The 21,774-nt window shown below is 38.2% G+C and overlaps 2 protein-coding genes across 7 annotated transcripts in view; one reads left to right on the top strand and one right to left on the bottom strand.

The window, feature by feature from the left end:
• Window positions 1-3,624, bottom strand: part of SASS6 (SAS-6 centriolar assembly protein) — a 49,539-nt gene extending 45,915 nt beyond the window's left edge. For 2 of the 3 annotated variants that reach the window (XM_047728055.1, XM_047728057.1), the window contains exon 1: window positions 3,420-3,623. Coding sequence is in view for 2 of the 3 variants with exons in the window: in XM_047728057.1 (XP_047584013.1) it covers window positions 3,420-3,440 (21 nt within the window). In the remaining variant the exon portion in view is untranslated. Of the gene's footprint in view, window positions 1-3,419 lie in introns of all 3 variants that reach the window. The other variant, XM_047728054.1, reaches the window with a different exon arrangement.
• Window positions 3,625-3,705: 81 nt separating this feature from the next.
• Window positions 3,706-21,774, top strand: part of TRMT13 (tRNA methyltransferase 13 homolog) — a 20,964-nt gene continuing 2,895 nt past the window's right edge. For 2 of the 4 annotated variants that reach the window (XM_047728060.1, XM_047728063.1), the window contains exons 1-9: window positions 3,706-3,970; window positions 6,555-6,601; window positions 6,698-6,764; window positions 11,373-11,435; window positions 11,623-11,692; window positions 11,848-11,954; window positions 12,302-12,469; window positions 14,400-14,472; window positions 20,564-20,638. In XM_047728060.1, the coding sequence (XP_047584016.1) occupies window positions 3,824-3,970; window positions 6,555-6,601; window positions 6,698-6,764; window positions 11,373-11,435; window positions 11,623-11,692; window positions 11,848-11,954; window positions 12,302-12,469; window positions 14,400-14,472; window positions 20,564-20,638 (817 nt within the window). In that variant the 5' untranslated portion in view covers window positions 3,706-3,823. The remainder of the gene's footprint in view (window positions 3,971-6,554; window positions 6,602-6,697; window positions 6,765-11,372; window positions 11,436-11,622; window positions 11,693-11,847; window positions 11,955-12,301; window positions 12,470-14,399; window positions 14,473-20,563; window positions 20,639-21,774) is intronic. The other 2 variants (XM_047728061.1, XM_047728062.1) reach the window with 2 other exon arrangements.

The raw sequence follows: 21,774 nt of genomic DNA, 5'->3' as shown, positions 1-21,774 counted from the left end.
TTAATATAATTTAAGAAGGATATTAATGATATTGTTGCATATATTCCAAATGTCTATAATGCATTACTTTCAGGAGAAAAAGGGAGGAGGAAAGGCCCGTAGATTAAACCTTTCCTTCCTGCCCCAAAATATACTGTAGAAAAACCTGAACTTTCAGAAAATACAGTATCTGAAATCACAATCTTATTTTCTCCATTAAATGGTTGTCAGAAGGACAATATAAATCAATAAAAACTCATAAAAATGCTGTTTCTCAAAATAAATGTCATACTCCGAACAATGCATAAATTCACATAACATCCTCCCTCTCAGACAGATTTGGCATTATCAGAATTGGATTCTAGCCCACCTCCGCCACCTAGAAGCTGTGACCTGAGCCTTTCAATTCAAACAAATAAAAGCTACTGTAAGCCAGGTAGTATGCTGGATGCTAGGGATACAAACAGAAATAAACATGGTCCATGTCCTCAAATCAGATTAAATGACTCTATCCAGACTTTGCTTCTGATTGTATTTTAGCATTTTAGCGCTTCAGGGGAAGGAAGGGAAGGACTGCTAACACTGAGCACCCACACTACTGAACACCTACCCTGTGCTTTATATATATCTTATTTAACAACAATCTTACTAAGCTAATAGTTATGTCTGTCTTACAAAGGAAGAACCTGAGGTGCACTGTTACAAACTTGGTTAAAGCCAAGTTACAGAGCCCAAATTAGAACTCAGACCTTTCACCTTCACTGTGCTAATAAATAAGGGCAATTAATTTCAACTTTGGCAACTTTGAAAAGGTCCTCATAATGAAGGGATTTAAGACAAACCTTGAAGGTTATGAAAAACCATTTGAGGCAGGGAGAAGAGCAGGAATGAGGGTATGAGGTACATGGAATGGATAAGTAGTCTTACATGACAAGCATATGGGGAACAGAACTTCTAAAACAAAAATTAAAAAAGAGGTTGGTGTCAAACCATGGGCTTCAAAATCTGCATTACTTCCCTCCAGAGTTCTCTGAGTTATCTTCCTGAAGTTTCTTCTTATGACTTTAGTGCACTGATGTCACTTCATGCATTAATCAGATCTTAATAATAACTGAATGTTTAGTGCACGCTTATAATACTTCAGGCACTGTTTTAAACACTGTGTATGTATTAACTCATTTCATCCTCCTAATAATCCGATGAGGCAGTTACTTTTATCATCATTAATTTAAAGATGAGACACAAAGAAAAAAATGATTGTACGGTATCAGTCAATAAGTGACAGAAATGAGATTTAAACCCAGATAATCTGGCTCCAGAGCCTGAACTCTTAACCTGTGCTATTCTACCTCTCCCAAGAAGATCTTTTTGTTTCCCCTATTAAGTGTGAGTTCCTTGAGGCCCAGAATGAAAATTGTTTTCATTATTGTTGTTGTCGTCGAGAGGCAGAGGTGTAAAAAGAGAGGAAGCTAGACCACTTCAGCAGGTAGGACAATTCCTGGCACACAGTAGGTATTCATAAATATTTGTTGAGCTGAACCGGCCTTGAATATTTAAAGTCTGGATCACTTTCCCTATGGGTCAGGGGCCAGCATATTTTCTGTAAAGGGCCAGATAGTAAATACTTTAGGCTTTGCAGGCCAAAGGTCTCAGTCACAATTATTCATGTCTGCTCTTACGGCACAAAAGCAGCTTGACAATTCTTAAATGAGAATGGCTGTGTTCCAATAAATCTTTACTTAAAAAAACGGGCAGAAGGCCACCTGGCCCGTGGGCTCATTTGCTGATCCCTGTTACACGTGATAGAACTATATCAAAGATTTCTAAACAAGAGAAGTAAAATGATTGACAATGCGTTTTAAGAAGGTAACTGTGATGACAACATAATGAAATGGAGAAGAATTAGGAGTTCCAGTATTAGAATCAGAAATGATGCTCTCCCCCTTTATATTTCTAAAATTATTCCAAAACAGGGCTGTCCAACAGAGATACAACGGAGGCCACAAATGAGCCAAATATATAATTTTAAATTCTCTAGAAACCACATTAAAAAATTTTAAAAGGAACAGGTAAATTAACTGTAATAATTTTCTTAAATATAATCAATATGTTAAATATAAATATTTCCAATGTTTATGATATACAGAATATATTTATTAACATTTGTTCTATTAATAATTTATATCCCACATATATTATATTCAATATATCCAAAATAGTGTCATCTTTACAGGCAACATAAAAATTAAGATATTTTACATTCTTTTTCAAAGTAAATCTTCAAAATTCAATGTGCATTTTACTCTTACCACACATCAGTTCGGATTAGCTCCATTTCAAAAGTCCAGTAACCATACGTGACTCTCATACTGGACAGCACAAAAGAACGACCAAATCAAATACCCTACAGTATCTCCACCTGCAAATGCTAGTTTTGGTATCTCCTTGCCTGACCTGCGGACTGACGTTAGACCTAATTCTGAACTATAAGCTAGCTTCACATTACTCAATAAAGCAAGGTCTTCATTTCTAACGTCACATTTCCAACCATTTAGTTTCCATAAACATCTTCAGGATTCATCCTCATATCATGTACGCAGGCACCTTAAGTCAGTTTTACAAATGAGGAAACGAGGTTGAGAGAAGAGTCAGCCATTGAGAGGCGTGACAAAATAGAAATCACCTGGCTTCAAATTAAACCCCAACAGCACCACCACCTTTGTCAAAGTCGTAATTTTGCGTTTAGCTGTGAGACTGGCCTTTATTTCCTCCTCCACGGGACTGTAACCTCCAAGGAAACAGGGACTGTTCTTCCTGACCACTATGTCCCCAGTACCCGGCAAGGTGTTTTGCCAGTAAGCAGTATTTGTTAAATGAATGAATGACATTTACCATTTCCTCTACTGTTTTTTAGTCGATTAAACGTTATTTATTTTTAGTAACTAATGTAAAGAAAAGGCACTACGCCATAAAAACTGTTTTAAGCTGAAGCTTAAATTTACTTCCAATATAATCCAAAGAATGAAAAGAGGGCTGGGAGCCAAGACCAAAGTTCTAGCTCCAGTCTGGCCGTGAATTTATTGTAAGCTCTCGTGTAAATTATTTCACTTCTCCAGACAAAATTAACTTTCTCAAAACGAAAGAGCAGGGCTATAATCTTCTATGATGCCGTTCAGAGCTAGGTTTTTTGTGGGTTTTTTTGTTTTTTTGTTTTTTTTGGAAATTAACTTGACGCGGGTCAGCTTTCCATTTCCTCGTACTCTCCTTCTGCGCCCTCCGCAACTAACTTAGGTTCCAAGTGGGACTCTCTCCGCGTCCCGGGACGCCAGCCGCAAGCCGGTGGCCACTGGCCAGAGCCGCCATCTTCTCCCTCTCCCCGCCCTCCGCCTTGGCCGGACCCCAACCGCCACCCGCGGGCACGGGGTAACGCAGAACCTCACCTCTCCTCGCAGTCTTTGCATTTCACCTGCAGTGGGACTAGCTCCTGGAACAGAACCTGGCTCATGTTGGCCCGCTGCCCCTGCCAGTAACCGGAAAAGTCCAGCAGGCCCAGCCCACGAACTATCCTAAAGGAGTCCGGGTCCTGCTAAAATTTGAGTTTGGCGCTCGGCTTCCGCTGAGGAGGCGGGGAAACAGAAACAGAGGGAAAGCGGGGAAGACTTGGACCTCGTCAGCCACCATCAGTTTCTTCCGGTTTTGCAGAGGATGGGGGGGCAGTTCCGGGTATTGACTTGCGTGGCGGGACCCGCGGCAGCCATATTTGTTAAGGGAAGGGGACCCGAGGGAAGCAAAGAACTTTTCTTCTCTTCACTCGCTGCTTACCACCACAAACGAACCCTAAATTATGGCGGCTTCTGCGCCGGCCCCGCATACGACTGACTTCCCGGTTGAGGGTCGCTGCAGTTACTATGTGGAAAAGAAGAAGCGCTTCTGCAGGATGGTGGTGGCAGCGGGGAAAAGATTCTGTGGGGAACACGCTGGAGCCGCGGAGGTCTGGTATTGCCCCTACCCTTTGGAGAGTTGGAAATAAGTTTCTTGGTCCGGAAACTCCCTTTGCCAGAAATCTGCTCTGTTCGCTGGATTTTTTGGCTTTTCCTGTACTAAGCGCAGCCCTCCCCTCCCTATGGAGCGGTACTGAGCCCTAGCGAAGTGTAGTGCTTCTCGCGCTAACTAAAGCGCCAGTAGTGACCCGTTTATCTTGATACTAAGCTAGGGTAATAGTAGATCTTAGTTTTACTCCAAGCCACCGCCTTATACACTCCGCCCAGTCTCCGCCTTCTTGATGGGAAATCGCAAGGTTTCACTAATTGTGTTCTGATTGTTTTGTGAGTAATAATCACTTATTGTGAATACGGTTGAGAAACTGAAAAAAAAAATTATTTAGACACACAACTCTTTAACTGTAGGGAACAAACTGATGGTTACCAAAGGGGAGAGAGAAGGAATGGGTGAAATAAGTGCTGGGGATTAGGGAGTGCGCTTGCGAGGAGCACGGAGTGATTTAAAAACTTTAAAAAAATTTAGAGTACAGTCTTTTGAAAGCAACTTGTAACTGCTGAAAGGGGGAAGGAAAGATTGAAAATCGTGTAAGAATTGACTTTTTAAAATTGAAACCGGAGGCGTACAATTTTGTTTGAGAATACTGTTAGGCATATTAATTGTACTGTCAATATACAGTTGACCCTTGGGGCGCCTGGGTGGCTCAGTCGGTTAAGCCTCTGCCTTGGGAGGGGGTCATGGTCCTAGGGTCTTGGGGTTGAGCCCCACAGCGGTCTCCCTACTCATTGGGGAGCTTGCTTCTCTCTTTACCTCTGCCTCTTCCTTGGTTTTTGAGCTCTCTTTCTCTCAAATAAATAAAATCTTTAATTTCTTATATAGTTGACCCTTGATCACGTGTTTGAACTGCCGGTCCACATATACCTGGATTTCATAAACACAGTACAGTATTATGAATGTGCTTCCCTTATTAAGACTTTCTTAATAACATTTTCTTTAGCTTTATTGTAAGAATACAGTGTATAATACATGCAACAAAAAATATGCATAATCAGCTTTATGTTAGCAGTGAGGCTTTAGGTCAGCTGTAGACTATTTGTACTTAATTCAAAAAGTTTTAAATCTCATTTTTTGAAAAGTCAAAAGTTGCTTGTGGAGGAGGGGTGTGCCCCCCCCCCCCCCCCCCGTTTCAAGAGTCAACTGTATTTTGTGTGTATTTCCTTAGGATATATATGATAGAAAAATAAAAGTAAGTACAAGAGATGCAGAACGCTTGTAGAAGAATCTGTTTAGTCAGTTTTGGAAACCAAATAGGCAAGCACCTGGTTTCATGGCTTCTGGATGTCCAATATTATTTACATTATTTCTATTAGGTGGTTTATCTTGGGCAATATCCAGTACAGATCAGGGTTCCTTCATCTGCTATTATCCATCATAGCATATCTCTACTTTGTATTTTTGATTTGACGGATACTTGCCTAGAGTGAACTATACAGAAACAAGCATATTCTTGTTTTGGAATGTGGAAGACCCATGACTTACATTGAGAGCTCTTCAAAGTATACCTACAGTTGTATTGTGGGTTGAGGAGATCAGCAAACATCCCTTGATCAAAAAATGAGATTTAATTAATTAATTAAATTTTTAAACATGAGAGTTATGGTGGGAGAAAAGTTTTGTTCTCACTCTAAGACCTTATTATATTTAACTTTAACAAAACATCTCAAAGATGACTGCAGATGCTAACAGTAGTAGAATGTGACTAGTTCCTTACAAGTTGATTGGTATTACCAGAGAGAAAGGAATGTTGTTATTGGTCCCTTGAAGAAAGATTGCAAGACACCAAGGGAAACATGACACATTACGCAATTTGATTTTCAACTGTGGGCATCCTACTAAATCTGCAATATAAGATATATGATCTAATTAAGTATTATGTTTCCATCTTTTTTGTCTTAAGTATCATATATAGCTGAGACCACTTGTACATAGTTTGTACCTCTGGTTCTTAACTGAGGGTGATTTTGCCCCCCAAGAGACATCGCAAAAGGGGTGCCCGGGTGGCTCAGCTAGTTAGGTGACTGCCTTCAGCTCAGGTCACGACCCCAGAGTCCTGAGATTGAGTCCCACATTAGGCTCCCTGCTCAGTGGAGAGCCTGCTTCTCCCTCTCCCTCTGCCTACTTGTACTCTCTCTCTCTATCTCTCCGTCAAATAAATAAATAAAAATCTTAAAAAAAAAAAAAAGACCCACAAAAGGTTATTACAAAATAGTGAGGCAAATTATAGTCGATGCTATCACAGATTTGAAATTCCATATGTAGGCCTTCTCTGAATCTATTTGAAGCTATAAACCCTCGTTATCCAAAGGAGTATTTGCTCGTAGAAACAAAAACTAGCTACTTTGGAGATTTTTTTTGCTAAACTTATTTTGCCAATGTTTTATTATTGTCCTTTTAAGGTTTCCTTACCTTGTTTTGGGAACACGTAGACTTATGATTACAGTGAAGTTATATCTAGTATCTGTAAGCAATGACTTGATATTTTTCAACCAGGTCAGTATATGATCTTTCTTTCTTAGGAAGAAAATGCTCGGAAAAGAATTCTGTGTCCTTTAGATCCAAAACAGTAAGTATGGGTCCAATAAGGGTTTTTCTATGCTAGAAAGAGTAATTGTCACAGGTCTTATAAAATTATTTTAAATACTTTTCTCTTTAAATTTAGTACAGTATATGAAGATCAACTATCAAAGCATTTGAAAAAATGTAACTCAAGAGAGAGGCCAAAACCTGTAAGTGTTTTATCACTTTGATCAAATTGAAAGGTGATGTGTGTAGTATGTAATGTTTGTATATACTTAGTTGATTACAAATGTGAATACTTAGCAAGACTCTAGCCTTAAGGCTTGAATGTGGTAAATGCATTTGAGTGTATAGGACATCAGACTGTGAATCCACTTATAATCCTAATTTAGATAATAGAATTTGTGCAACAAGTGTATTGTTTAGAGAATAATTTCACAGTTTATTCAAAATATTTACTTAGTGCTTACTAAATTTATTTCAATAAAATATGGCCCCAGCCTTCAAAGAGTTATTTGAGACTGATAAGTTAACTTGTAAATAAGGGATCTTAATAAGTTTAGTGAAAGAAGTACACATGTCATAAGAGCACATACTTGTATAAAAATTAAAATTATATCCAACGGGTCAAGAAAAGCTTTCCAGAGGGAATAACACTTAAGCTGAGTCTTGATTTGGCAAAGAAAAGGAAGAAAAGTCCTTATAGGTGAGAAGAACTATATGCACAAAGGCAGAAAGTGAGAAACCACATTGAGACTTGGAAGAACTCAGACTTTATTCTGAAAGATATGGGGGACCATTGAAAGATTTTTAAGCTAAAGAATGATGTGGTCAGCTTTACCTCTTACAAAACTTTCCCTCAGACCAGTGTGGGAAGATGGCTTGGAATTGGAAGGACTGGTGAGGGCCTGTTGCTGAAATCCAGGTGGGACATCATAAGAGACTAAATGAAAGAGGATGGAAAGGGTAGGGAATAAATGCAAGAATTATTTAGGTAGCAGAATCAAGAAAAGTTGGTGACCAAAAGCTTAGAGTTGGATATGTGAGTCTAAAAGTCAGTAGTTTGGAAGTCAGTACATACAGATCATAGGTAAAGCCTTGAATTTTTAAGTTACCCAGGGTAAGAGATTGGAAGGGTGGGGGAGGAACTTACTTATTCAATAAATATTAATTGAGTACTTATACCAGACATTGTACCAAGCACCCTGCCTATAAGAACATTACGGTCTAGTAGGAGAGACAAAAAATATATTTAAAATTTATTAAATACAGAGTGCTGTGGAAGAATAAAGGAAGAGAGCCTAACCCTCTTTTGGGAGAAATAGGGGATGAGAGAGATGAGGAAGGAGTCAGGGAGGCTTCTCTGAAGGAGTGTCATACAATGAGACTTACAGGTCAAAGGAGAATCAGCCAAGGGCACCTGGGTGGCTTAGTTGGTTAAGTGTCCAATTTTTGATTTCTATTCAGGTAATGATCTCATTTGTGAAATCAAGCCACAAGTCAGGCTCCACGCTGGGCATGGAGCCTGCTTAAGATTATTTCTCCCTCCCCGTCGGCCCTCCCCTCCCCCAAAAAGGGGGGGCAATGGAGGAGACTCAGCCAGACAAGGAAAAACAAACATATGTAAGCACCTAGAAGTGAGAAAGTTGATAACTGTATCTGGGACTGGGCATTGTACATGACTGGAGTATAGAATACAAGAGGAGAGCTGAGTGAAGATGAGATAAAATAGCCAGGAAGTAGAGCATGAGACCAAGAACAGAACTCTAGGTGACACTGACAATCAAAGTGTGAGCTGCTCCTACCCTCAATGGGCTTTTGGCATTTCAAGTGGAATAGTCATGTCCTGTGTATTTCAAACATCCCTGTATTTAGTATTCCTGGCCTCTGAGCAGCAAATGGCAAAGGCACTTGTGAGGAATATGAAGGATCTGAAGTGTAATCTTATTGTCAAGCTAACAAGTTAGCCTGCAGGTTTGTGGATGCTGGCAGAAGAGACTCCTAGGTCAGAGACAAAGGACTTCATTACTCACTGCTCAGCAAGTAACATGGGCTTCTTGCCTGCATTGATGCCCCTTGTTCCCTAAGGTCCATGGAGTCAACAGGGCCTCGGTGAATCCTGACATTTTTGTGCATAGCTTATGTCACAGCTGAAGAACCTCAAGATTATGAAATACATTTCTTTTAAAATAAGCAGTAAAGGGACACCTGGGTGACTCCGTCCGTTGAGCTTCTGACTCTTGGTTTCAGTTCGGTCACGATCTCATGGGTCATGAGATTGAGCTCCATGTTGGGCTCTATGCTCAGAGGGGAGTCTGTTTGAGGATTTTTTCCCTCTAACCCCAGCCCCCACTGGGATGCATGCTCTTTCTCTCAAATAAATAAATCTTAAGAAAAAGATAATAGGGGCACCTGGGTGGCTCAGTCAATTAAAGGTCTGACCCTTGATTTCACCTTAGGTCATGATCTCAGGTTTGTGAGATCAAGCCCCACGTCAGGCTCCGTGCTCAGTGCAGAGTCTGCTTGAGATTCTTTTGCCTCCTCCCTCCCCCATCCCTCAACTCCTCCCAGCATGCACATGCATGCTTTCCCTCTCTCTCTAAAATAAAAAAATGAAATATTTTAAAAGATAAATAAATGGGCAGTAAGGAAATCTGCCTGACCTTGTTCCATAAGTAGACATTTCTTTATTACTCTGTAATAAGCAGGCCTGCCATCTGCTCTAAGAGAACTATTTCTGTCTTCCAAGACTGCTTGGTATACAAATGTCCTTGAAAAAAGAGTCTGGAACAAAGGTGTCAGTGTGTATTACTTGTAACACTTGAAGTAAATTGAGAGACCCATGGAGAATTGTCTCCCAGTAGCACCTCTCCGTCATTTTGACAATAAAATACCACCATACATTTCCAGATGCCTTCCAGCTGAGAACCAGCTTAGGTCAGATGACATAAGCTTAACAGGAAGCATTTTTACATTAAGATCTGTAGAAGAAAAAAGATGACCACCCCAGTTAGCCCCTTAGTAAAAAGAATGTTGCTTTTACTTTCAAGTATGCATGGAGATTGGCTTCCTTACCTAAGTGCTAGATTTTAGTTCAGGTAAACAGATGGAATGCATGCTCTCGGAAAAGTTTAAGAGAAGAGGTGAATTTATTAAAAATGGAATACCCCTGCACAGACACCATTGCATGCCAAGATACTGTGGAAAGGAAAGGGAGGAAAACAATGGGATGATAGGATGCAGAAAAAAATACAGAGTGGCATTTATGTAGTGCACTATGCATAATGTGAAACTTGGAACCCAGGCAAAGTTTTATCACTATTGTGCTTTAATTTATAAAACTATTCATTGTTTTTTAAAAAAATTCTGTATACTGGGGCACTTGGGTGGCTCAGTCACTTCAGTATCTGACTCTTGGTTTTGACTCAGTTCATGATCTCGTGGGTCGTGAGATCGAGCCCCAGTTCCAACTCCATACTCGGTGGGGAATCTGCTTGAAAATTCTCTCCCTCTCCCCCCACTCATTCTCACTCTTCTCTCTCTCACTAAAATAAATCTTTCAGAAAAATTCTGCATACGAGATAAAAGTAAATTGGTGATACATTTCTCCAGTATGAATAGTTTTCACATTTAAAAATCTAGTCCACAACACAATTTACCTGGAGCACTCTTGGCAATCATTTTAAACTAAGAGTACATCAAATTATAATAGTTATAGCTAATTTTCTATTACAGTTTTGCCAGTCATCATGTCTTCTCCTGTTCCACTTAATCACCAGTATCCTTATTATCCATATAAGTAAAGGCAGCAACACACAGCATGTTACCCTTCTGTGTAACAAAAGCCCGTTAGTATGCATAAAGTCCCAGGAGTAGTTTTTACTTTTAGAACGGGATTTGTAGAAACAGTGTTATTTCATTCTTCTATATCTGCATGGTCCAGTGTGGTAGCCACTAACCATGTGTAACTATTTAAATTCGAGGTAATTAAAAAAAAAAAAAAAAAAAAAAAAAAAAAAAAAAATAAATTCGAGGTAATTGAAGTGAAATTGAAGATCCAGTTCCTCAATCACACTATTAGTATTTCAAAACTAGTGGCTATCATGTTCTCCAGGGAAGATCTGGAATTACTTCGATCATTGCAGAAGATTCTGTTGGAAGATGCTGATCTCGATATTTACATAAAATCTTTCTGAAGATACACTAGAATGATCTTATGCTATGTTATTTTAAACAACATAGTGACAATACATTTCTATTTTTTATTTTAGATAAAAAATTTAATAAATTTATTTTAATTTATTTTATTTTAGATAAAAAATTTATTTAATCAGCATTTTAAAAGAGAAGAAATCAGACCTAAACCATTGTAATACCATATCCTCTCTCTCTTTTTGGTCATGCTGCCTGTCTGATAAACAGCCGTGTGTAGTTGATACTTTGTTGTTTTTGCTGTTAACACCATAAGCAAAACTGACACAGCTCTCAATCTGTGCTATAGATAGGTGAAAACGTTAATAAAAATTACTAACAAATTTCTTTAGAATATGACTGCTTATTCAAACAATATCTCACTAGAATATATGGTTCATGAATATAGAGATTTTTATCTGTTCTGTTCTCTACTATGGTGAGTCCTTGGCACTAAAGCAAATTAAAGACCATAGTAGGTGCTCAATAGTTATTTAATTCATAAATGGGAAAAAGGGCAGATGGCAGGTACAGAGTAAGGGACGAAGGGAAGGATCAGTTTTTGACCTTAATTTTTTTTGAGCTCTTCACATTAATGACAGTATTGTGGTTTTGTTTTTGTTAAGGACTTCTTTATTCAAGATATTAATGCAGGCTTAAAAGATGAAACAGAAATACCTGAACAATTAGTAAGTATTTGACTTTATATTTAATTTTAAAAGGTGTCTGTGAGCTATTTCTGTGAATAAGCTATGTCCCAATTTTTGTTTAGGATAAATTAATTATTTTGAATTTAGAATGTATTTTTTCTATAGAATCCATATTATTAGTGATGGTTCATTCCCAGATAAGCTCATGCCCCATTTTTGTTTATAGGTTCCAATTTCTTCTCTTTCTGAAGAGCATTTGGAAAACTTAATTAAGAAATTGCAGAAAGCAAGTGAAGGTAAGTTTGCCTACAGTTGCAAGTTAAAATTTTTAAAATAATTAGGTGCCACATGAATTGATGCCAGCGTGGTTTACAAAATGTTACTACCATTGCTCAGAGCCCTACGGTTTCATGTTTGGTTGCTTAAGCTATTGTGCTTATATTTGGCACAGGTTTGAACTCTACACTTAAAGATCAAATTATGTCCCATCCAGCATTGCATGATGCCCTTAATGACCCTAAAAATGGTGATTCTGCAACCAAACACCTGAAACAGCAGGTATGTTTAGGCCAAAGTAATTATACTAAAATTGGCCTTTTGTTCATTTGTCAAAAGCTAACATTCTTTCTAAATATAGTTCTTAATGCGATTTTGTTTAGTTTATCTTGTAGGGAACGGAATCTTTCCATTTAAAAAATAAATGTAAACATATATTAAAAACTTTTGGCATGGATATGGTTCTGAGTATTATGTGTTAAAAATTTCAAAGCAAAGGAAAAAATTTAAAGCCAAACAAAAATTATCAATGTGCTCGTGCTGCCTTTTGTAGAAATTACCTTGCTTTTTTCCAATTCAAGCCAGATGTGTTTGCTTGAGTTTATAAAATAATCTTGTGAAGTTTGCAGGCTTCTATTTTAGGTAACATTGAAAAATTAAAGTTACTTGGTCCAAGAAGATGCTTTGTTGAGTTTGGAGCAGGAAAGGGAAAATTATCTCATTGGGTTGATATTGCCTTAAAAGATGCTGAAAAAGTTCACTTCATCCTAGTAGAAAAGGTGACCACGAGATTCAAGGTAAGTGAAACCATGGCTGTATATTAGTAACCAAACTTTGTTTGAACTTTTTTTGTTAAAAAAAGAAACAATGATACTCTGAAACATGTCTCTTAAAGAAAATTATTTTTCATGTTGATTTGATATGGCTTTTTATTCTAATTATATTGATAAACTGAAGATAAATTTTTTAATCTAAATTTTAATAGTCCATTGAGCTGAGTTCTTTAAATTATTTGCAGAGACAAGAAAGTATGTGGAAAGGGCCAAGCTCAAGCTAGGAGTTAAAAGTCTTGGGTTCTAACCTACCTGTACCACCTACTGACTATTCATTCAGTAAATATTCTATTCATTCAATAAATATTTATTGAGCCTACCATTAGGCACCATGATACACATTGGGTAGGTAAAGTCAAGACAAGGTCCCTATGTCCTATTACTGATATTTAGAAAGGAGAGGAAGACAAATTAATGATTATAGAAAAGTGTCAAAGTATGAAAAAAATCTGCACAGAGTATAGTATGGTTTCAAAAGAGGGAGTGACATGTTTATTACATGGAAAGGACGCAAATGGCTACATAGAAAAGGTGATGCCTGAATTGTATCTTAAAAGGAGAATTGGTGTTTCCTAGATAGAGGGTTTGAGGAGCAGTGTAACCAAATACCTGAAATGACAGGGAAACATGGAAACACTTCTGTCTGATGGGAATGCATGGTCCCAAGTAGAGTTCAGTGGTGATGAGATAGGAGAGGATGGCTAGACTGGAAGGTGTCCTGTTTTGTGCCAGGGGAAGGAGTTTGATTCTATCCTGCTATGTGCTGGGGATTTGGAGGAATGAGATTTAGTTCTTGTCTTTGAGAAGCTAATATCTAGTGGGGCATATTTATGAGTATTTTGGTTCAGTATGCTAAGTCTCTTATGATAATGGTAAGTACCAAAAGCCATAGGAGCAAGAAGATAGAACACCAGGCCCAGTGTAGTGTGGGTCAGGGAAGGTTTCCTGGAGGAAATGACCGCTGAGAGGAGATTGAAAAAATATGTAAGAGTTGGTGAAGAAAATAAGAAGGCTTTTTTAAAGTTCATCCTAGCAGTACCATTAAAGCTATATCAGAAGAGTCTGAAACTTGAAGTAGGGAGATTAATAACAAGATAATTATATCCAGTAATCCAAGTAAGAAATGGGCCAGAGCTAAAGCTGTTGTGGTGGGATGGAGAGGAGGGAAAGAATATGAGAAATGCTAAGATTTTGGAAGCAAAGAGAGTTGGTGATTTATTAGTCATTAATAATGAGGAGTTATTTCAGGTGACACTTTATGGCTTTAAGTGAATGGTGGTGCTTTTTATCTGAGATAGGGAATATAGAAGGTGGAAGAGAAAGAATAGGTTTGAGGGGAGAAATGATGAGTTCAGTTTTGAATGAGTTTGCAGTTGAAGTAGCGCTTTCTACTTCACAGCTAGATATGTATCCGGTGCTTATCAAAAATATCTGGGCCACAGTGTTGATTTGTAAGTCATAGGCATAGGGACATAGATCAGAATGGTGGTTGTGATCTTTCAGAGAGAGTAAGAAAAATGAGCCAAAAATAGTGTATTACGGCCTAACAAAGGCAAAGGAGCTGGCAAATAATCTTAGGTTAGTCACTTAAGATCTATAAACCTTAGTTCCTTCATCAATAAATTGGGAAGTTTTAGAGTTAAAGGAAATAATTATACATAATTTTTTAAATTTTTTAAGCCTTTTAAAAATGTATGATATTGTTATTTTGGAGTTTCCATCAAAGAATATAACAGTGATAAATTTTTAACTAGTGATTCTGTTTTTTAAATATTAAAAAATAAGATGGGAAATTATTTCCTCTGAATTTTGAAAACAAATAGAAATATTTTTAATTTCATAAAGCTTTTTTTAAACATAAAGCTGCTGTTATGACAATGTTCTATTTGTGCAGGTAGATGGCAAACACAGAAAGAAAAATTCAGTATTTGAGAGACTTCAGATTGATATTCAACACTTGTGTTTGAGTAAGTTGCTAACTTTCGGTTGCCCTAGCATAAATCATAGAAGTTTCAAATTCTGACAGTTGCTTAGAAATCCAGTGATGCAGAACAGTCCTTCAGGGAAGACAAACTAAAATTAATGCATTATTAATATAGAGTGTTATATCTATCATTTGGATAAATGTAAATTGAATTAGGGTTTGAACTTTTTTAAGATGAGGTTTCAGTTTCAATTAGAAATTAAGTGTCATATTACGAAAGAGTTTAAAAGTTTTGGTGAGGGACGCCTGGGTGGCTCAGTTGGTTGGGCAGCTGCCTTCGGCTCAGGTCATGATTCCAGCGTCCTGGGATCGAGTCCCGCATCGGGCTCCTTGCTCAGCAGGAGCCTGCTTCTCCCTCTGCCTCTGCCTGCCATTCTGTCTGCCTGTGCTTGCTCTCTCTCCCTCTCTCTCTGACAAATAAATAAAATCTTTAAAAAAAATAAATAAATAAAAGTTTTGGTGACACATCCCTACATTATTTCTTTGTTTTTTCTAATTATGAGTCTGTTCAGGGGCGTCTGGGTGGCTCAGTTGGTTGAGCATCCAACTCTTGATTTCCAGTCAGGTCACGATCTCAGCATGAGATCAAGCCTTAGCTTCAGGCTCCATGTTGGGCATGAGGCCTACTTAAGGTTTGCTCTCTCCCTCTCTCTCTGCCCCACCCCCTTAAAAAGGCTAGTGCCTTCTGCCTGTCATTAACATGACTTTACGTAAACTGTTAAAGAAATGAGCATTCTTTGTCCAGCTGATGGTAAAAGATACTTCCTAGGATTTTTTTTTAAGATTTTATTTATTTGACAGAGAGAGAGATCATAAGTAGGCAGAGAAGCAGGCAGAGAGAGAGGGGGAAGCAGGCTCCCCACTGAGCAGAGAGCCTGATGCAGGGCTCAATCACAGGACCCAGATGATGACCTAAGCTGAAGGCAGAGGCTTAACCCACTGAGCCACCGAGGCGCCCCCTCTAGAATTTTAAATTGTACCAAGATAATTAATCTCTGTGGAAGTCACATTTCATACACACACACACCCCTTCAGTCATACACTTTGTGCCTTTTCTGTGTCTTTTTATAGTTTTTTCTATTAATACAAGCAAATCCTAGTAACCTCTTCCATCCACTAATTAATACAGCTTTGTGAAACCCAACATTTACATATAAATCACTGTATTTAAAACTGTTTAACTGAAAATACTACTTTTCTAATGTTGAAAATCCTAGACAAGTTTTTATGCTATGTGTTGAATTCTTACTAAGAATACTGAGGGGCCTCTGGGTGGCTCAGTGGGTTAACGCCTCTGTCTTCGGCTCAGGTCATGATCTCAGGGTCCTGGGATCGGGTCCCACATCGGGCTCTCTGCTCCGCAGGGAGCCTGCTTCCTCCTCTCTCTGCCTTCCTCTCTGCCTACTTCTGATCTGTCTCTGTCAAAGAAATAAATAAAATCTTAAAAAAAAAAATACTGAAAAGTCGCCTACCATATTTATTAGTTTCTAACCCTTCTGTGCCCACCATGTGCCCCCATTCCATATTTTTAAACTAAAATAAGAGAAAAAGGAGCAAATATCTACAAGCTAGGTCAATACTGCCCTTTTAGAATTTGCATTAATTGGAAAATCTTTTTTCCTGCGAAGGAGTGACTGTCTAAAAATATAGCCACGAGTCAAAATGTGAACTATAAACTCCTGACTTCCATACTTCTGTTTTTTCCTAATAGTTAAAATAAAGACTTATGTAATGACATACTGAAGGTGATTAAAGGTAGTTTGAGATGAGGAGAAAGTGACATTTAAAGGACTTTTCCTGGGGCGCCTGGGTGGCTCAGTGGGTTAAGCTGCTGCCTTCAGCTCAGGTCATGATCTCAGAGTCCTGGGATCGAGCCCCGCATCGGGCTCTCTGCTCAGCAGGGAGCCTGCTTCCTCCTCTCTCTCTGCCTGCCTCTCTGCCTGCTTGTGATCTCTCTGTCAAATAAATAAATAAAATCTTTTAAAAAAATAAATAAATAAAGGACTTTTCCTTTCTGGGTGGCAGGGTTGGAACTGACTAATCATTTAAGGGGAAGAGAAAGAATAAGAAGTATCTGTTGAATTAGGTCACTGCTGACATCCCCACCTCCTTTCTTTTTTCTTTGTTTTTTGTCTTTTTTTTTTTTCCCCTATTTGGGGCTTTTATTAAAGTTACATTTATGTGATTAAGAGTCAAATAGTTCTACATGTTCTCAAGTTGTTTTTAAACATAGCACCAGCCACTCCCTCCCTGCCATGGCTCTCTCTTCAAAGCCAACCACATTTATCTATTATGGGTGAATTTTTATATTTATCTAAAGTGACAACAGGCTTTTGTTTTACCTGATTCCCTTTTTTTCCCCACAAGCATAATCTATCGGTTTTTCCCAATGGAAGATGAAAATTTTCTACCCCTGCCCCATCTCAAGTGCAAATACTTCCCATTCCTCATCTTTCTAATATGTATTAAATGATTAAATCATCATTTTTTATCCCCAGACCATGTAGTAAATTTCTTTACCCTATATTTTTTATTGTTTGCTAAATTAATAATTTAGTTTTATTTACTTGGTCTTTTAAAAATGTATTTGTTATAAATACATTCATCAAGTATTCTGTTAGTTTTCATCTTCCTGAAAAATTCTTCCCTGCATATGCTTCAGACATGTTCTGATCAAGACTGGATGCCCTTTGTTCCTGGGGCACAATGATCAACATTAAAACTCTCTTCAGTCTCATCCTCCTTCACTATCCTGGGTGGAAATTTCTTTTTCCACATCTTTTCCCACATCTTCCTCTGTTGATTTAGTTTTTTCGGGCAGAGCACTTAGTCCTATAGCTTCCTGAGAAACAGTGCATTAGAGATAAATGTGAGACCTTGCATTGTCCGGAAACATCTTTTATTTTACACTTGACTTGGCTGGGTATTTGTATTTCTAGATTGAAAATCATTTTCCTTTAGAATTTTGCAAGTTCTGTTTCACTAGTATTATTTAAAAGTTCAGTGCTATTCTGAATCTTGGTCCCTTGTACTTGAGCTGCTTTTTTTCTTTTTTTTTTTAATGTATAGGTCCTTCTTTATCCTTAGTGTTTAAAATTTTCACAGTAATATACCTTCCTATGGTTGTTTTTATCCACTTTGCCTGACGCTTCGATTTATACCAGTGGTTTTCAGTGGACGCTGCTTTGTCCTTCAGGGCACATTGGCCATGTCTGAAACACTTCTGGTTGTCATAGTAGTAGGCATGCTGCTGACATCTAACAGATACAGACCAGAGGCCTGCTAAATATCCTATACGGTATGGTAGAGCTCCCCAAAACAAAATTATTGGGGTCAAAAAGTCAATAATGCTAAGGATGAGAAATCCTGATTTAGAGATTCTAGTGCTCTCAGCTTTCTGGGAAATTGCCTTGCATTCTTTCATAATTTTCTCTGCTCCACTTTCTCTTTTCTCCCATTATGGAGGAATTCTTACAATATAGTTACTAGACCTGCTGGGGTGGTTTTCTACTTCTCTATGTTGTCTTTGGTCTTTTTCCTATACTTTCTAAGATTTCCCCAACTTAATTTCTAAGATGTTTTTCTCTGAGTTTACCTTTATTGTTGTATCTTGTTCTTTTTTATAATTATAATATCTTTCTGAGGATATTAATAATGGTTTTTTAGATTTATTCTCCTTTCGTTACCTGTTTTCACAGTTTGTTCTTTTCCATTTGTTTTGGTCTCTTGACTTTTGAGGCTGTCCTCAAACATCTGGTGCTCCTTGATGGTGTGTTCTTAGAATTGAGGGACTCAGAGCTCTGAGTACTCAGGTGGAGTTGTTTGAGCTCCACTTTGGGGTGATCTGCCTAAGATGTGATCTTTCCACTTGGGAAGGTCACATTCAGCAGAGAAGATTCTTCTGATCACCTGCCTGGAGGGTAAAGGTCTGATTACCAACATCTTAGGACCCTGGGGAACAAAAGCTAGGGAAATTAGTATGCACACTCACTGACTCCTGCAGTTTTGCCATACTTCAACTTTCAACTTCCCATTGTCCCTCAAGCTCCTCTCTTCCTGTTCTACTAGCTCCAGAGAATTAGTCTAGTCTTTCACCACATGGGAAAGATAGCTACCAAGGAGCTATGAGGTGGGGATCTGACTATTAAACAGACTTTCCACCAACACTCTCTATTGTAGCTACTCAGCTCTACTGCCAAGATACCTGATGCCCCTAGTTCTTGAGTCTTTTGAAGGTTTGTGGAATAAATTTGGTTGAGTCACAGCCTTTCCCACTTTTGTCTCCTTTAGTTCTCTTTCAGATTTTGTTGAGTTTATACCTTTTTAAAAATCCTTTTATCCGGGGCGCCTGGGTGGCTCAGTGGGTTAAAGCCTCTGCCTTCAGCTCAGGTCATGATCCCAGGGTCCTGGGATCGAGCCCCACATCGGGCTCTCTGCTCAGCAGGGAGCCTGCTTCCTCCTCTCTCTGACTGTCTCTCTGCCTGCTTGTAATCTCTGTCTGTCAAATAAATAAATAAAATCTTTTAAAAAAAAAAAATCCTTTTATCCTCATTTCGGTGGAGTTTTAAGAGGGAGTAAACTAGATATTTGCATTTACTCTACCATCATTTCCCAGAAGTTCCTCTGCTCTGTTTTCCAAGCCCAAAGAAATAGGAGAGGGACACCTGGGTGGCTCAGTCGGTTAAGAATCTGCCTTTAGCTCAGGTCATGGTCTCAGGGTCCTGAGTTCGAGTCCCGCATCGGGCTCCCTGCTCAGCCGGGAGTCTGCTTCTCCCTCTCCCTCTGCCGCTCCCCCTGCTTGTGTGCTCACTCTCTCTCTCTGACAAGTAAATAAATAAAATCTTAAAAAAAATAAATCTCTTTTTAAAAAAAGGAAAGAAATAGGGGAAATAAGGTAATTTTTAAGCATAAAGCAGAAGGGCTTTCTTAGACATCCTTTCCCTTCACCCTAATTGATGGTCAGTTTCTTGAACTACCTTAATTTAAACTGCTATATTTGCTGACACAGGCAAACTATTCCACTTGGTACCATTTTCTCCTGGCATATAATATACTAACATTTGAAAGCAAGCAATAGAACGGTTGAAATATTTACTAAGTACCTGCATTGGACTGTTGACTATGATAGATGCTGTAGCTGGATTTGTAGCAGGAAGCATACTTGACATTTCAGAATCTTATAAAAAGGAAAATAAATGGTGGGTGGGGGGAGGCCATACCATAACTGTGATATATTACATCTTACTGCATTACCTGTGGACCCTTTTTTTTTTTTTAACTTTTTCAGGACTGTTATTTATTTTTTTTTTTTTATCTTTTTAAAATTTTAAAAAAAATTTATTTGGCAGAGAAAGAGATCACAAGTAGGCAGAGAGGCAGGCGGGGGGAAGCAGGCTCCCCACTGAGCAGAGAGCCCAATGTGGGGCTCCATCCCAGGACCCTGAGATCATGACCAGAGCTGAAGGCAAAGGCTTAACCCACTGAGCCACCCAGGCGCCCTGAATATTTTCTTTTTTTAAAAAACAAGTGAAAAGCTAAGATAATATCTTATTTTTGAGCATCAAGAAACAGTAAAATCTATAGTTTAATTAATACTGAATATTGTATTTTATAATGTTATTCATAAATGTTTATCATATATATTATTTGTTCAAAATAAATCTTGTAGCAGGGGAAGCTTTGATTTCTTTTATCGATGAGTTAATATTTAGCAGAGTAAGGCTGATACAGGGGAAAGTCCTGAGTCAGTATAGAATAAATAATACTGTCCCAAAAGTCAAGAAACTTTACCTTGGGAGGAGAGGCCCCACCAGGGGCAAGAGGGAAATAAAGGGGGGAAAAATAAGAAAGAAACTTTAATTTTAATTCTGGCTGGTCAGCAGCCCTCTGTGTTGTTTTTCAGGTCACTACATCTGTGAGTCTCTTATTCCACAGCTATAAAGTGAGAAGTTTTTGTTTGAGTCTCTTTCAGCCCTTAAATTCAAAGATTTAAATTAGTTCTGTTTTTCAGGAGGCCTTGGTAATGTCTCATCTCACAAGAATGCTAACTTGGTTCTTATTTCCTTTTATTTCAGATAAGATTCCTTTGCTAAGCAAAGAAAAACTACCTGTGGTAGGAATTGGAAAGCATCTATGTGGTGTAGCAACAGGTATGTAAACATACTAATAATCTATATGAACACACTAAGTTTTAGCTTAACATGGTCCCAGTCATTGAAATAGTCTCTTGAGTTAGTTTATATCACATATGCTTACAACTCATTAATCTTCATAGTAGCACTGGCCCTATGTTAGATCAGATATAGAGTTTTCTTATTTATCTGCTTATTTTGGCCAGGATGAATCAAGAGTGTTACATGTAAATACTGAGATATTTAGATGTAAATAGACTTAAAAAGACTTAAAGCTTTTTGGGTTATATTTCAACCAAAAAGGAAACAAATCATTTATGGAAACTGTATGATTCTACTCCAGAAGCTACTGATATTTTCAAGAGGTTGCTTGGGAAGGACTCTGAAACCTCTAGTCTAGAAGATGATTATACGTGCCAGGATTCTGGGGAAAACGAAAAAAGAAATATTAGATAAAAAATAGAAGATGTCTTATTTTAGCACATCCATCTGTCAGGTGTAGCATGGTAAGGTAGAAAGAGCACGGGCTTTGAAATTGGATAGTCTGGAAATCAGCTGTGCTGTGTAACCTTTGCAAATTACTTAAACTTTCTGAGCTTTGGTTATCTCTTCTGTAAAACAGAGATAACATATAACTTACCAGGTTACATGTAAATGTCTGGCACAGATTAGTGAATGTTAATTATTCTTACATCTCCCTGGCTCCTGCTGGTTTCATCAACTTCCATACAAGGAAATTGGAGCCTCCATTAGACATTATTCAGGTTGGCTGGGAAATGGCTTGTGTTGTCCTTCATGGTTTTTAAGATGACTTTTGTGTACCTTATATCATTTGACCCTCATAAGAGCCTTCTGGCATAAACCAGTTCTGTCCTGGGGAAAGGGAAAAAAGCGCATTCATTTACTCTTACCCATCTGACCCAAGTTTGTCAAAAATATAATCTATATTGTCCATTTTCATTGTTCCACACACTGTCCCCTCTTAAGTCACTCTGTCTGAATTTTTCCTTCATCCCTCTTATTCTTATCTTACTGAAAAATCTCTGCTGTAGTTGCTTGCCCTTTTTAAAAATTTTTATTTATTTATTTTTTTAATTTAAGTAATCTCCACACCCAGCGTGGGGCTTGAACTCATGCCTGCGAGGTCAAGAGTT

Source organism: Lutra lutra, chromosome 4 (assembly GCF_902655055.1).
Source record: "Lutra lutra chromosome 4, mLutLut1.2, whole genome shotgun sequence".
Lineage (NCBI taxonomy): Eukaryota > Metazoa > Chordata > Mammalia > Carnivora > Mustelidae > Lutra > Lutra lutra.
Note: the sequence above shows the minus strand (reverse complement) of the source record. Positions and strands in the feature narration are given on the sequence as shown.